Source organism: Miniopterus schreibersii (genome assembly GCF_964146895.1).
Source record: "Miniopterus schreibersii genome assembly, chromosome: 2".
NCBI lineage: Eukaryota > Metazoa > Chordata > Mammalia > Chiroptera > Miniopteridae > Miniopterus > Miniopterus schreibersii.
The window spans coordinates 184,165,908-184,180,435 of record NC_138102.1 but is presented as its reverse complement, the minus strand read 5'-3'; the positions used below and the strand labels follow the sequence as shown (position 1 = coordinate 184,180,435).

Genomic DNA, 14,528 nt, shown 5'->3' with positions numbered 1-14,528 from the left:
CCTCATTTTTACTACTGCCAGTCTACTTGCCTTTCCTCTTACTTTCTAGGCGATTTTAGATGTTTCTCTGAAGGCTGCGATAGTCTCTGGTGGTGAATTGTTGGTATTCGTGGTGGAGTCAGGTTTCACCTACATACAAGCCAAGCGAGCCAGCCTGCTAGTTTCACGGGTGCTGGCCAAGGTCCTGAGACTGCTGGGGCAGAGACAGGGACTTCACAGCCCGCAGCACTGCCAGCCAGCGGCGCTGCGCGGTCTGCGTGGTTCCCCTCACCTGCCCCCCAGGTCCCATCCACCTGCGCAGTGCTGCGCAGGCCGCGGGTTTGTATCCCACGGAGGAACACTCAGCTGGGAAACTCCCTGCTGTCACGGTGAACAGGAGCCAGCCTGCCCCTTGTCTCAGGGAGATGTCAGCTTCTCCCTAGAAGTTGCTCAGGAAAGAGCTTTGCATTCTCCCGTCGCCAGCAAGAGCATGAGGATGCTCCAGGCTCCGTGGTTTGCCTCTTCCTTCGGGAGAGTGGCCCCCCTGCTGTGGTGTTGTCTGTGGTTACTAACGGTTCCCTTTGGGAATTTGGAGAAAGTACTGGGAGCTCTTGGAAGCCACTCTCCCTGGAAGTTTGTGGGTGGCTGTCCTGGTTCTTCACCTGCGACAGCGCAGGCTCTTCCAGATCCCTCTTGGGTTGCATTATCTGCAGGTGTCTTTTTTGGTACTTTCTGGCTCTTTGGGAACAGAAGACTTTTGGTCTTGTGTTTATTTGGGGTTGCAGGTGTTTTATCCAGAGGGCCCTGAGTTTGCTTATGTTTCTGGACTATTTACTTTCTGAGGCTCCTTGAAAATGTTCAGGCACATGGTGAAGGTCCTCCAGGTTGGCAGTTTCCCGCTCTAATCTGTTTCTGACAGAGCCCCTCCTCCAACCTGCTCGCTGGAACAGCTCCACCGCTGAGTTGGGCTCAGATGCAGCGCTTCCAGAAGTCTATTCATTGAAGTCTGGTGTCTTTGACCCATTAGACACCTGTAAAATCAGTTCTGATGTGTCCCAAACTGTAGGACTCTCCATCCTTTCCTAGGAGCCTGGGGAACATTTTGATCCTCAGAAGATAAATGAGCACATAGGAGAATCTGCAGAGCTCAGTGTTGGACATTGCAGACCTGACGGACATGTCCAGGCTGCCCCAGAGAGGGTCCTGGTGGCCCTGCCATGCTGAGAGGCTGGTCACTGCCAAGAAGCCCTTGTCCATTTGCAGTTGTTCCTTCCCAGCTGGGGACAGGGTGTGACCCTCCTCATGGGCAGGGGACCACTGTTGAGAAAAGGGAGCAAGCCAGCTCTCTGAGCCCAGTGTCCCCACACATCCAAATGGATGTGGACACCACCATCTCCCAGCTCCTTCCCACCAAGACGGCCAGGCCCTGGGACAGATGTGGTGGGAGTCCCGCCCCAGAGAGCCTCCACCTTGGCACCTCCAACCCGCTCTCGTGTCTTCCTTCTCTGCAGACACAGGCAAGTGCCTCTCTCGGGCCAAGGCCTTGCCCCGGGCCCAGCTGTCCTGCAGCAAGGCGGGCGGCGTGGAGAGCTGCTCCCTCATCTGCCCAGCCCACACACACTTCACTCCAGGTAACCCAAGGCTGTCGCGGGCTGGGGGGTGGGGGGCTTCCTTCCCTGGAGTCTGGCCCCTGCTGTTCTCCAGGAAGGGGCCTGACCTAGGAACGAGGCCCAGCCCTGACCACTGAGTAGCTCTGGGCCACTGTCTGGTTCTCTGGGGGCCACAGTGTTCATTGCAACAAGTGCAGCGGGCTCATTCCTGCCCTGCTGTTTAACCTGTAGTCAAGTAGTGGAAATGAATTGACGTAGGGTCAGTCCTGACCTTCACCTCATTCAGTCCCCCCTCTGAGGCCCCTGGGACCTGGGGACACTGGAAAGAGAGGGGCGCCCAGACACACCTCACCACTGGCCTCTCCGCAGACTCGGAAAACAGCTACAGCCTGAGCTGCGGAGTCCCCGGTCTCCAGGGCAAGATGCTGCAGAAACGCAACGGCACCGGCTCCAGTGCCGGGCCCAGCTGCTCAGGTAGCTCCTGGCCTGTCCCTGTGCACTCACCTGGGTGACCCTTTGACCTTGTGTCCAGCTCCATGCTGGGGGGGACAGGGGCAGGGCCCAGAGAAGAGCTTCCTGAGTGCTAGGTAGCAAGCATGCTGCAGTCTGGGACACATCCCAGCCCAGGGGCAGTGGATCGCGGAAGGACCTCTCTGACTGGAGGCTCCGAGCCTCAGCACCGGACTGGTTCAAGGACATAGGTGCTGAGTTTCTGGGACTCTGTTTCAGTGGAGTGAGTCCCATCCACTGTGGCCATTAGGTTCTAAAAGTTCATGAGTCAGAGCCACCCTGGAAGGAAGGCCCTGCCCCAGAAGTGCAGCTGCAGGTCACTCCAGTGCCTCTGGGACCAATATGCCAGGGCCTGGGCAGCGCCTTGCAAGCAGCTACCACCAGCAGGAGCAGGGCCTGTGTGCCAGGCAGCTATCCCACCAGCCTGTGTCAGCACCTTTCCTGTTCAGGATGCTGGGTTCAATGACGGGCCTCTGTGTGTGTCTGACGCACTGTGAGGTGATTCTGAGCGTCTGTGATTGTTGGATTCCTTAGTCCACGGGACTCTGATTGCTTTTTGAAGGCAGTAGTGGTCTGGACATCTGTTATTTCTACTCTCCTTCCCTTCCTGGCCTCCCTCTCTCCTCCACCCCTTTCCTGAGAGCTCAAGCCTCGTGAGCTGGCTTTGGTGCTGGGGCTGGGGTGGGGACAGGCCTCCCTTTCCTCCTCCACAGAAGATTCTGGCTGGATGGCCCCTGGCTCGAGCCTGACCCCACCACCCACACTTTCGCCTTTCTTAGGCCTTGTAGGGAGAGAAATGAGGCAGCAGAGGGGCCCCCACCCAGCCCCTGGCAGCCCCCTCACACTCAGGCACTCCCTCTGCGGCCCTGGCCCCCACCACCCCCCTGCCCACAGAAGAGACCACTACCTGGGGGGCTTTGGCTTTCCCCAGGTGCCCCTACCACCCCCATCAGGCAGAAGACCCGCTTCAAGATCCGTGATGCCAAGTGCCAGCTCCGGCCCCGCAGCCATGAACCAGCAAAGGAGACCTCAAGGCAGCTGCTGCTGGGTGAGTGGGCCACCCTGGTACCAACCTACACGGGGCTGTGGAGGTCCCCTTGCCTGGGAGCTGAGAGCCAGGGTCCAGGAGGGCTGGGTCTGCAAGGGCAGAGCCTCATTGTCCTCACCACCATGGCCCCTCAGGCCCAGCAGCCATGCCTGGCGCACTGCAGACAGCGGCGGTGGCCCTTAGGAAGGCTGTCAGCAGGAAGTGCAAAACTTGGGTCCCCAGCATCCCTGCCTCACCCAGGGTTAAACAAGCTCCCCAGGGCAGAGCTTTCTGTCTGGCTGTGTCCAATGGCCGGAAGCTCAGGACTCACTAAGCACTTCGTTCTTCAGTAAGGGCGTCCAGGCAGGGAATGGCCAGGGAGACTTGGCGGGAGGGGGCAGGAAGGAAGCACCTTTGCTCTTTCCATGAAGACTCCTGAGCTCCCCAGGCCTGGCCGACCTCAGCATCACAGGCCCTGCCTGGCTGAGCCACCTGGGCTGCAGCTGCGCCCGGAGTATGTGGGAGGTGCCTCCCTGTGATGGGCTCCAAGGGCTGGGCAGGGCTCACTTAGCCGCCAGCCCCTCTGGGAAACTCGAGCCAGCCCTGGCCTTCTCCAGCCTCAGCCTTCCCTTGGACAATTAGGCCAGGCAGAGCCATTGCCCACAGCCATCTGTGTGCATGGCTAGGGAGGACCCTGCTCCCTGCGCTGCACCAGTTTGCCACAGCGGTCCCTTCCTTGTCCAGAAAACTGCCACGTCACCTTTGTGACCCTGAAGTGTGACTCCTCCAAGAAGAGACGCCGTGGCCGGAAGTCCCCATCCAAGGAGGTGACCCACATCACAGCTGAGTTTGAGGTTGAGATGAAGGCGGAAGAGGCCTCAGGTGGGTACTGGGTTCCTCATGGGCTGCTGAGGGCGTCGTGGAGGACAGTGTACCCAGAGAGTGGTGGAGGTCTATAGGCATGGTGCCGGGCTCCCACCCCAGCCACCTACTAGAGGTTGAGGCCAGCCTGGTAGGCGGGACTAGCAAAGTTGCTGCCTAGAGCCCAGGGTGGAAGAGGAGACCCAGGGTCATGAGAGGAGCAGGGTTCGGGGCCCACAGGGAGAGCCACACCCTTCTCCCACCCTCTCTGCCCTCACCAGGGCTTGGAGGGCTAATACCACAGCCTTTCCAGAACAGTTGAGCCAAAGACCTGTCTTCCCAGGTTTGAGAGAGGGCTTGTAATTCTGGGTTGTGTTTCATCCAACACCTTCCTCTTGGCTATAAATGGGCATTGAGTGGTGAGAGAGGAGTTGAGATCTGTCAGCACATGTGGGCTGTGTGTGCCTAGCCCCTGGACACTGTGGGACACAGGGAGCAGACCACGGACCCCCACTGGCGGCACTTCCTGCCACTGGGAGGCAGATGTGCTCACAGGCCTGCCAGTGCTGGGGAGACACTAGGTGGCAGGCGGGAGAACAAATGGGGCACAGAGCTGAAGCCTCTGCCCTAGGGAGGGGCCTGCGAAGTCTTCCCAAGAGAGAAGCTGTTTGATTCAGGACTTGAAATCGAAGTTCACCCAGTGGAATGGCATCTAGGCAAAGGGAATGGAATAGGCAAAGGCACAGAGGTTGGAGAGAGCAAGATGTGTCCAGGAAGCAGTGTGTAAGGCAGGCTGTCTAGAAAATGGAGTTCACAGCAAGTGTTGGCGTGCTGGGGGTTAGGGCTGGCCAGGCAGGCAGGGACCATGCCATGAGAGGCCTTGAATTCAAGGCCAGAGTGCTGGACATTCTCCTGGGAACAGTGGCAGCCTCAAAGGTGTGTGAGTGGCAGGGAGGAGCACCCGTCAGTGGAGTGTGCCCTGGGGAGGTGATGTGTTGCAGTGACAGAGGCCTGGTTTCACTCAGATCTGCTGCGTGGCCTTAGGCAGGTCATAGCTCTGGGACCCTGTCTCCCCATCTCTCAGATGGACACAGCGAGGCTGCCTCGCCCCAGGGCTGCTGCAACAATGTACTCCAAGCAGCAGCCTGGCCCAGAGCAATGCCCAGCGGGGGGGGGGGGGGGGGGGGGGGGGGGGGGGGGGGGGAAGCCTGGGGAAGAGGCAACTCCTGGGGGTACTGCGAGTGACAGTCTTTCCTGCCCCTGTAGATAGCTGCGAGGCAGACTGCATGAGGAAGCGGGCAGAGCAGAGCCTGCAGGGTGCCATCAGGACTCTGCGGAAGGCCATCAGCCGGCAGCTGTTCTCCGTCCAGGTCGCCGGCACTGAGTACGAGGTGGCCCAGCGGCCGGCCAAGGCCCCAGAGAGCCAGGGGGCATGTGGCACAGGCCAGGTGCTACAGGACAGCAAATGTGGTGAGTCCCTGCCCACAGCCACTTTCTCCTTCCTTCCTTCCCACAGCCCAGGAAACAGCACACGAGAGAGGGGACAGAGAAACACAAGGTCTGCCAGGGAGGAGCAGTGTGGCACTCATCACAGTGGACGGCTTGGGGCCAGTCTGTGTGGTCAGAGGCTTCCCAGAGGAGCAGGGTGGGCTGAGGGCAAAGAAGAAGCAGAGCCAAGATGCACAGGAGGCAGAGGGCCACCCAGGGATGCAGCGCAGCCAGCAGGTCCAGGTGAACGAGGCTGGTGACGTGACCAGGCCTGCTGAGAGGAGATGGGTCTACAGGCAGCCCCCGTGGCTGAGTGTGGGCTTAGTTTACGTGGGGAAAGAAGGCAGGCGGTGAGCAAGCGAGCACACCATGGGCAAGGTGCGGCATCAGGCCTTGCCGGCGGGGCTGCTCTGGGTGCCGTGGGATCCACCTAACCCACCCGCTGCTATGGGAAGGCTGAGTGGAGGGTGGACAGCGGAGGAGAGGCAAGGTGAGAGGGGAGAGCCCAGAACCAGGGGGCGGCAGGACGGGTACAGGAATGAGACACACCCAGAGTACACCTGCCGAGGGCTGCTAGGGAGAAGGGCTTCAAGGAAACACAAAGAGCTTGGGCTTCCGGGCCAGAGGTGGCATCACTTTCTGCTCTGGTGCCTACCACATGGGGGAGAGCAGGGGCGCCGGGTTTGGACAGAATGACTGTGGCCCATCCAGAAGGCAGTTGGAATGCAGGCTGAGGGCTCAGAGCTACAGACAGGGTATGGACAGAGAGAGAACAGAGGTCCCAGGGGAGCCTGGACCACAGCACTTATAAGAAGGCGGAGGCAGAGGGCTCTGCTAAGGACCCTGAGCAGGAGCAGCCTGGATGGGACATGAACCCAGGTCTGGCCTCCAGGGTCCTCACAGACGGCCCCCCTGGCTCTCACCCCGGCCCATCCGTGGTGGGTCTGTGCTGCTCTGTGCCCTTTGAGGCACAGGGACTAGGGCTGTGCCCTGTCTGGTGGAACAGAGCCCAGGCCTGAGGCCAGGAGACAGACCACCTGGCCACCTGCAGTCTCTCCCCTTTGCCTCTACAGTGGCCTGCGAGCCTGGCACCTACTTCAGCGGGGATTCTGGACAGTGTGTGCCGTGTGCGCCGGGGACCTACCAGGATGGGGACGGCCAGCTCAGCTGCATGCCGTGCCCCAGCAGCGACGGGCTCGGCCTGGCTGGTGCCCGCAACGTATCCGAATGTGGAGGCGAGTGTGGGCCCTGCCTGGAAGGAGAGACTGGGGCAGAGGCAGGGCACCTCCTGTCCCCACCGAGGCTCCCAGGGCAAAGGCCTGAAGCCTTATGACATTTTGTAAAGCTCTATGCCATTCGCAGAGCTGTCCTGACTGGTGCAGCTGCACTTACAGCATGCACTGCAGACCACAGCGTCCACGTGGCAAAGGGTATGCAGTTAGTGCACACTGGGCTGCACTCATGCACCCCACAGTTTGGAAAGGACTTTACAGTTTACAAACACATGGTCATTTACAGGTTACCTTGTGGTTAATGCTAGAGGCATGTGGTGCTTTATGGTTGGCCAAACGTGTACACTTTGTGGAGTGCACCATCGCTGTGGACATGCTTTATGGCGGGTGCCACATACTTGGGCAAGAACCACTTGACACAGAATTTTACAGTTTGCCCTGTAGCTGGTTTGGAAAGCCTGTGGTCAGTTTACTAAACACAGTTTGGTTTGCAAAGAGCTTTTCCATTTAGTACCCCACTTGAACCTCGTCTGAGAAATGGGCTCAGAGCCTTGCCTCCCTTCCTGGGGTTCACCCAAGGGAGTGGGTGGGGAAAGGCATGCCTGCGAGGGTAAGGGGGATCCTTTGGGTGGTGGAGACCTCCAGCCTTTTGTGAGGGCAGAAGATATCAGAGCCCAGGCCTGAGCTCTGCAAGCTGGCCACTGCCCTCCCCTCAGGAGCTCTGTCTCTGCTCCCAGTGGGGATGGCGACTGGTAGGGAGCTCAGAGTGGCTACTGCTGGGAGCAGAGAGTCCAGAGTCTGGGCTGAGAGGGCACCAGCTCATCCCTCAGTCAATGCCAGGTACATTCTCATCCTGCCTTTCTGCTAGATTGTGTTGTCCCGTCCCTTTGTCCCTACTGTGCCCTGGGGGACTCACTCCCTCATCCCTTGCTCTGGCCCAGCCCTGCAGAGGACAAGGTAGCATCCCCTGGAGCTTCAGAGACCAGTTCCTCCTGTGGAGCCCTGTGCGGCCTTCCCTTGGGGAGAGTCCCTCTGAAATAAGTGACCTCCCACCACCTCCCACCTCCACGCATGGGGCCCACACTCCCAGCTCAGCAGCCCAGCCGCTTGCTCTTCCTGCTGGTGGCCACAGGACCAGGCCATGGGCACCCAGGCTTTCTCCCCCAGTCTTTCCCCCCACCCCACCCTTGGTGCCCTGGTGCCCTTCCCAGGAGCAGAGGAGGGCCGAAAGCAGGGCTGGACTCAGGTCCCCCTCCTGCCAACCTGAGTGAGCCGGGACCTCTGTCTTCCAGGGCAGTGCTCTCCAGGCTCCTTCTCCACCGACGGCTTCCGGCCCTGTCAGGCCTGCCCTGTGGGCACGTACCAGCCCGAGCCCGGGCGCATGGGCTGCTTCCCCTGTGGGGGCGGGCTGCTCACCAAGCATGAGGGCACAGCCTCCTTCCAAGACTGCGAGGCCAAAGGTGAGGGCACCCCACTCGCCACAGGATGGCTCAGCTGCTCAGGGACCATTTCCTGCCCCGCAAACTTCCAGGGTCAGAGGAGGAGCCTGGATCCATCAGGCGGTGGACACTGATGGCCAGCACTGTGCCATACACAGGGACAGGACATCAGGGGTCCAACACAGCCTGTAGCTACAATCTGGAGCTCTGAGCCTCCCCCCGCCCCCAAAGCAATGAGCGGGTGCCGCCAGCTCCTCTGGATGCTGGGAGGGCTTCGATTGCATGTGGAAGGAAGGGGGAGGAAGGCGAAGGAGTACAGGGGCAGCAGAGACAGTGGGGCCAGGTCAGAGTCTCACCTTCGCTGCATACTCTCCCTCCCTCCGACCAGGGCTGCAGCCCAGCCACTCCTCTCCCTCTCCCCTCCTGCTCCCTCTCAGACATGCCTTTGAGACAGCCCTCCCCCGACGCCCATGGTGTGTTGGTGAACACAGGGACCCCTCTGAGCCCTTCGTTCTGAGGAAAGGAGCCCCAGCTCTCTAGCCCCTCACCCCACCCCCACTCTAGCTCCTGCCAGGTTTTCTCCCCTTGACCATTAGCCTTGTAGAATGAGTGTCTGAACCCCACTTCCTCTTCCCCCATTCTCTCCTGAACCCCCACCAGCCAGACTGTCACCCCCCACTGCTCCCTGAGAGTTGCTCCTGGCAGGATCCCTGCATTGCTGGAACCCAAGTTCCTTCTCTGTGGGCCCCTTGGAGAGCTCCACACCTGGCCTGACATTTCCTTCTCCATGTATCCCCCCAACACATACCACATCCTGGTGGTGAGAGGATGTTGGCCTCAAACTGACTCTGTCTGCTTCCCCCTCAGCTCAGACCCCGGAGGTCCCAGAGCTTCCCCCAGGCTCACACCCCGGAGGTCCCAGAGCATTCACTCTGCGAGGCTGTGGACAGGACCAGGGAACAGAGGGGTCAGCCTGCTCAGGGACTGGACTTGGGTGATAGGAGGTCCCCTGGTGGGAGGTCACAGGCAGTGGTAAAGGGCCTTGAACTCTGCAGAGACCTGGGGGCAAGGAGGCCAGGGGGAGAATTCCCCCAACCTTTCCCCACCAATGCACCCCCTCCCCACAGTGCACTGTTCTCCCGGCCACCACTACAACACCACCACCCACCGGTGCATCCGCTGCCCCATCGGCACCTACCAGCCCGAGTTTGGCCAGAACCACTGCATCACCTGCCCAGGCAACACCAGTACCGACTTCGACGGCTCCACCAACGTCACGCACTGCAAAAGTAGGTGCTGTTCTCCCAGGGCGGGGAGGGGGGGCTGGGGAGCTGGAGCGCTGGGAGGGGCCAGGGGCAGGGACGTCCACCCAGAGCCCCATGGTTTGGAGGCTGTGCCCAGCTTGGCCCACTCTGTGGACCACCGTGATTGCACTTGGCCTTCATCAGTTCCTTCGCTCCTGGGGCGGCTGCACCTCTGAGCCAGGCCAGTCCTGCTCAGGGCTCAGGTCTGTGGAAGGAAAGTCAGGCCAGGCAGGGAGGCTGTGGGCAGCTGTGAAGGCTCCCAAGTGGGGGAGAACCAAACCTCCTGAGCCCCAGGAAGCAGGGTGCTAGGTGTGCTCTGTGTGAACCTGCAGGAAAAAGACCAAGCGCTGCTTATGTCTGTAAGAGACTTAGTTTAACCAAAGAGCTGTGGGCAGCATCAGGCAGCTGGGGAATAGACGATGGATGTCCCAGGCCCGCACCTAGAAGGGGCTTTGGGCCTAACAAAGAAGATGCTGTCTCATTTTAGGGATTTTTAATTTATTTCTCAGTGCTATGGGATGCATGTTCTGGTATTTACCCTGTCCCCACTCAGTCCAGCCGGTTATTCCTTCCTGGGGCTGCTGGTCAGGTTTAGAACAGCCTAAAGGCCCTTAAAAAGGTGGGAGCTGGTTCCTTCAGTCCTGGAGGTGGGAGCTGCCCCTCTGCCTAGGGCTGTCCCAGCTGGGCCTGTGGCCCCGGGGCAGGAGCAGACACAGGGGTGAGTTCAGCAGACAGGGTTTTAAATGTCCTAGTGAGTAAAAGTGGGGGAACCAAGTGAGAGGGAAGCTTCTGAAATGAAAAGGTGAAAATGAAATGTTTCCCAGAAACTGGTGTGAAGAGAGGATTTTTAAATGAAAATGTGTGAGAAAATAACATACATATCCAATATCTGCGTTCAAGTCTCTTTGCTTAATGAAGGTGATTTCCTTCATAAGGTTGAGACTGAGAACCATTCAGTTCATAAAAATTCCACATTGGCCTCGAGGGTACACAGCTGAGCTGAAAAGAAAGCAGCTGTCTTCCTCACCCCTCAGCCTTCCTGCTTCGCGCAGGAAGGGCACCACGCCTGGCGCCTGGCAGGTGATACTGAGTAACGGCATGAACAGATTGGGGAATGGAGACAGGAGGGAAGTTGGGGTTCACGGGCTCTGACAGCTGCAGGGCCCTGAGGGCACCTGCCAGAGGGCCAGGCGGCTCCAGGCAGGAGGTCTGGACAAAGCCCAGCTGCAGGGACTCAGGTGAGGCAGCCGAGGGAGCCCAGCAAGAAGGAGAGGCTTGCTGGGCCTCAGAACCAACACAGACTGGGACCTGCCCTCCCGCTGATGCAGCCCCGGTGAGAGTCCCCAAGAGAAGACCAGCTTAGGCCTAGCTGGCTGGTGGGGAAGGCCAGGAGATAGGCTAAAGGGACACGGAGCACCTGCCAACCTCCAAGGCTGCTGAGGGCCTGGCTGGCCAGGGTACCATACCAGCAGGGCCTGACCAGGCCTTCGGCCACGGTGCCCACAGACCAGCACTGCGGCGGCGAGCTTGGTGACTACACGGGCTACATCGAGTCCCCCAACTACCCTGGCGACTACCCAGCCAATGCAGAGTGCGTGTGGTACATCTCGCCACCCCCCAAGCGTAGGATCCTCATTGTGGTCCCCGAGATCTTCCTGCCCATCGAGGACGAGTGTGGCGACGTCCTGGTCATGCGGAAGAGCGGTACGTGCAGTCCAGGCAGGGCCCCAGCCACACGCCCACACCTGTCACCCCTGGGCATGGCTCCTCGGGAAGGGAGGAGGTTACCCAGGGTTTAAACCCACTCTGTTTGACTCTGAGAGGTGGGCTTTATTGCTCCATGGAAAGGTCTGGAAAGCGTCGTGTGTGCCCTGAGCATGGGAACCGGGACCTGGTCCAGTCTGGTCTCAACACTGGCCACACACCAATCTCAGTTGTCCCTGTGCCCTGCCACCACCCAGAATGAGACCCTGGGAGTGACCACAGACCCCCTTCCTCTGAAGCTTGGGGCGGGGGGGCAAAGGGCCAGTCTGTGCCCACACAGAAGATGCCCAGGGTCACATAGCCGTCCCTCCCCTCCATGAGCCCAGCCTCCTGGCTCATCGCCCCACCAGGGGCGTGTTGTGAGACTTCAGGTGGACCCCGGCCACGGTGAGGACAGGTGTGTGCCCAGGTGGCCACAGAAGCCAGCAAGGCAGAGCTGCCCTTGAGTTCCCCCAGGGACCAGGCTAAATTCCTTACATGCTGCTGTTGTGGGGCAGCAGTGCCCATGGGCCCAGCTCCGGGTCAGGGGTCAGGGGTCAGGGAAGAGATGAGCACAGGCCGCTGTAGAAACGCACCTGCACCCCTGGGCCTGGTCTGTCTCTGATACACAGAAAGCATCTCAAGCAGTGAGGGGCTGTGCCCCTTGTACGCTCAGCCTTTGTTACCATACCCCACTCGGTGCAGCTGATGAGCCAAAATCCCTAGTGTTCAAATAGAAGGACTGAGGCCCCAAAGAGCCAGGAGCTGCCCAGGGTCCCACAGTAACTCGAACCCAGCCTGGGACCATGTCCCCTGCCCATACTTGTCACCAGCCCCCCACCCCCTCCACCCTCCCTCCACTGTTCATGTACAGGGTCAGCTCTAGGGGAGCCAGCCTCTCCTGCCTCGAGTGTACCTCAGGAAGGCTCCTCAGGGAGCAGTAAGGAGGTGGGCACCCTGGCCCTGGCTATGTGCTAGGTGCAGGCATGAGCCTTGTCCTTGAGGGGCAGGTGGCAGGAGACAGTGACAACCCTATAGAGAGAGGCTATAATAAAGGGTTCACCAGAGCAGAGCAAGAACATGGTAGGGGGGCTGGAGCAGTCAGGGAGGCTTCCTGGAGGAGGGGGCATGGAAATGGGCTCAGAAGGATGCAAGTAGGCACTAGGGTCCACGATGGGGAAGGGCGTCTGAGGCAGAGGGAACAAGTGCAGAGACTAGAGAGCTGGAGTCCTTGGGCCTGTGGGTGCTGGAGGCTGACTGGGGGGGAGGCGGGCAGCCTGAGGAGGAGGAAGACGGGCCAGGTGAGGAGCAATGGCGTCTTCACCCCCAGCCTTGCCCACATCTGTCACCACCTACGAGACCTGCCAGACCTACGAGAGGCCCATTGCCTTTACCTCCCGCTCCCGGAAGCTCTGGATCCAGTTCAAGTCCAATGAGGGCAACAGCGCCAAAGGCTTCCAGGTGCCCTACGTCACCTACGACGGTAAGGCGGCCACACTGTACGCCCAGCTCGGGCGGCCCTGGGCACACAGAGCCGAATCACCCACCTCAGCCTCAGGGAGCCCCAGCCTGGGGTGGGGGGAGGGGGGCAGGCCCATAATGGGTCCGAGGCACAGTTAGTGATGAGGGAGCAGTTAGTGGGGTCTGTGGGCTTCAGCACAAGGTACTGCCCAAGCAGGGCTTTGAGGATTAAATAGGGGTTTTCTAGCTCACCAGACCTTGAGGAGGACAAGGCAGGGCTGCCTGTGGCCCGCTCAGGGGAGGGCAGCGGCTGCAGGGGAGAGGGCCACAGGTGGGTCTGGCGCCCTCACCCCCCTTCCTTCCGGTGGGTTGGCAGAGGACTACCAGCAGCTCATAGAAGACATTGTTCGTGATGGGCGGCTCTACGCCTCGGAGAATCACCAGGAGATTTTGAAGGTGAGTGAGGATGTCTGGAGGACTTTGATAAGCCGGGATGATGCCTGCAGGGGTGGCCATGAAGCCCAGAGAGGAGTGATCCACCCCATCACACAGAGGAGAATTAACTTCAGAGCGGAGAGGCCTTCCCAGCTAGAGAGCTAGGGAGTAGGTTCTGGAGCCACAGTTTCTGACCCAGTTCTGCTGGCCCCCAAGCCTGTGCTCTCTGCTCCGTGTTCTGGTTGGCGACATGTGTTTTGTTTTGCAGCAGAACCCTTATTAAATAAAGTATTATCAGAACCCAAAAGTTAAACTTCTTATTTTTGTAAGTTTATTTGAGCCAAACTGACATATGTCAGAACCAGATCTCAGATGCACCCCCAAAGGCTATTAAAAAACCAATTAGACAGTTAAAACTAAAAAGTATTTATCGCAAAGAGGATCTGTGGGGTCCTGAAACCCACCAGCCAGCCCAACATCTCCCCCATCCCCACACCTTTACAGACACTCACCCCCCCTTCAGGCCCCTGGGCACTGAAGAGGCGGGTGACCAGGGCCACCAGCCCAGCACTGTGGGTACCCAACCTCCGCCCCCGGCCATGTCTTTCAGGACAAGAAGCTGATCAAGGCCCTCTTCGACGTGCTGGCACATCCCCAGAACTACTTCAAGTACACGGCCCAGGAGTCCAAGGAGATGTTCCCACGCTCCTTCATCAAACTGCTGCGCTCCAAAGTGTCCCGGTTCCTGCGGCCCTACAAATAGCAGGTGCAGCTGCCTGCTGGGAATGGCCAGTGTCCTGAGGGGGAGTGGGGGGGAAGAGAGGGCCTGCCCCCGCAGCAAAAGCTCAGAAGTGGCCCCACAGCCTCCACGTCACCCTTATGGCTGCCCTTCAGGAAACGCTGACCAGCCCATGGAGGGCACGACCGCGCCCACTCAGAGACCCCAGCCCAGCCGCACTGCTCCCATCGCTGCCCCGTGGGACAACACTGCTTAAGGCAGCCTTTCTCCTTCCCTCCCTCCGCCTGTTTGTTTCCAGGACAGCGAGAGTGCCCTCTCCTGGGCCAGGCCCTCTGTGCTGCCAAGCAGGAGGGCAGCCCTGGCAGAGCACGTGTGGGAAGATGGTTCGTGCCCCTCGAGTGACACCTCAGGAGAGAGGAGCGTGGCTGCCCGCCTCTGTGAGGCTCTGGGAAGTGTAATCAGAGGCAAGAAGCCAGGCCCTGGAGAGAAGGGCATGTGAGGGCTTCTGGAGGCTTTGATAAGCCGGGTGATGCCTGCAGGGGCGTCCACACCCACAGGCCTGGGACAAGCCCTGTGGTCAGGCTCTGGGGACTCTGAGGGGACAGAAAGAGCTGCTAGGGGAGGAAACTGTAGATTTGTGCTTTCCCTTGATAGAGCGTCTAATTAAGTATTATATATGTACAAATATAAATATAAATAT

General features: G+C 59.6%; 1 protein-coding gene across 7 annotated transcripts in view; it reads left to right on the top strand.

The window, feature by feature from the left end:
• Window positions 1-14,528, top strand: part of SCUBE1 (signal peptide, CUB domain and EGF like domain containing 1) — a 99,056-nt gene extending 84,528 nt beyond the window's left edge. For 4 of the 7 annotated variants that reach the window (XM_081130216.1, XM_081130215.1, XM_081130211.1 and 1 more), the window contains 12 exons: window positions 1,491-1,610; window positions 1,959-2,063; window positions 3,031-3,147; window positions 3,871-4,008; window positions 5,254-5,457; window positions 6,549-6,710; window positions 8,000-8,167; window positions 9,274-9,435; window positions 10,957-11,154; window positions 12,524-12,676; window positions 13,031-13,110; window positions 13,700-14,528. In XM_081130216.1, coding sequence (XP_080986342.1) covers window positions 1,491-1,610; window positions 1,959-2,063; window positions 3,031-3,147; window positions 3,871-4,008; window positions 5,254-5,457; window positions 6,549-6,710; window positions 8,000-8,167; window positions 9,274-9,435; window positions 10,957-11,154; window positions 12,524-12,676; window positions 13,031-13,110; window positions 13,700-13,852 — 1,760 coding nt within the window. In that variant the 3' untranslated portion in view covers window positions 13,853-14,528. The remainder of the gene's footprint in view (window positions 1-1,490; window positions 1,611-1,958; window positions 2,064-3,030; window positions 3,148-3,870; window positions 4,009-5,253; window positions 5,458-6,548; window positions 6,711-7,999; window positions 8,168-9,273; window positions 9,436-10,956; window positions 11,155-12,523; window positions 12,677-13,030; window positions 13,111-13,699) is intronic. The other 3 variants (XM_081130213.1, XM_081130210.1, XM_081130214.1) reach the window with 2 other exon arrangements.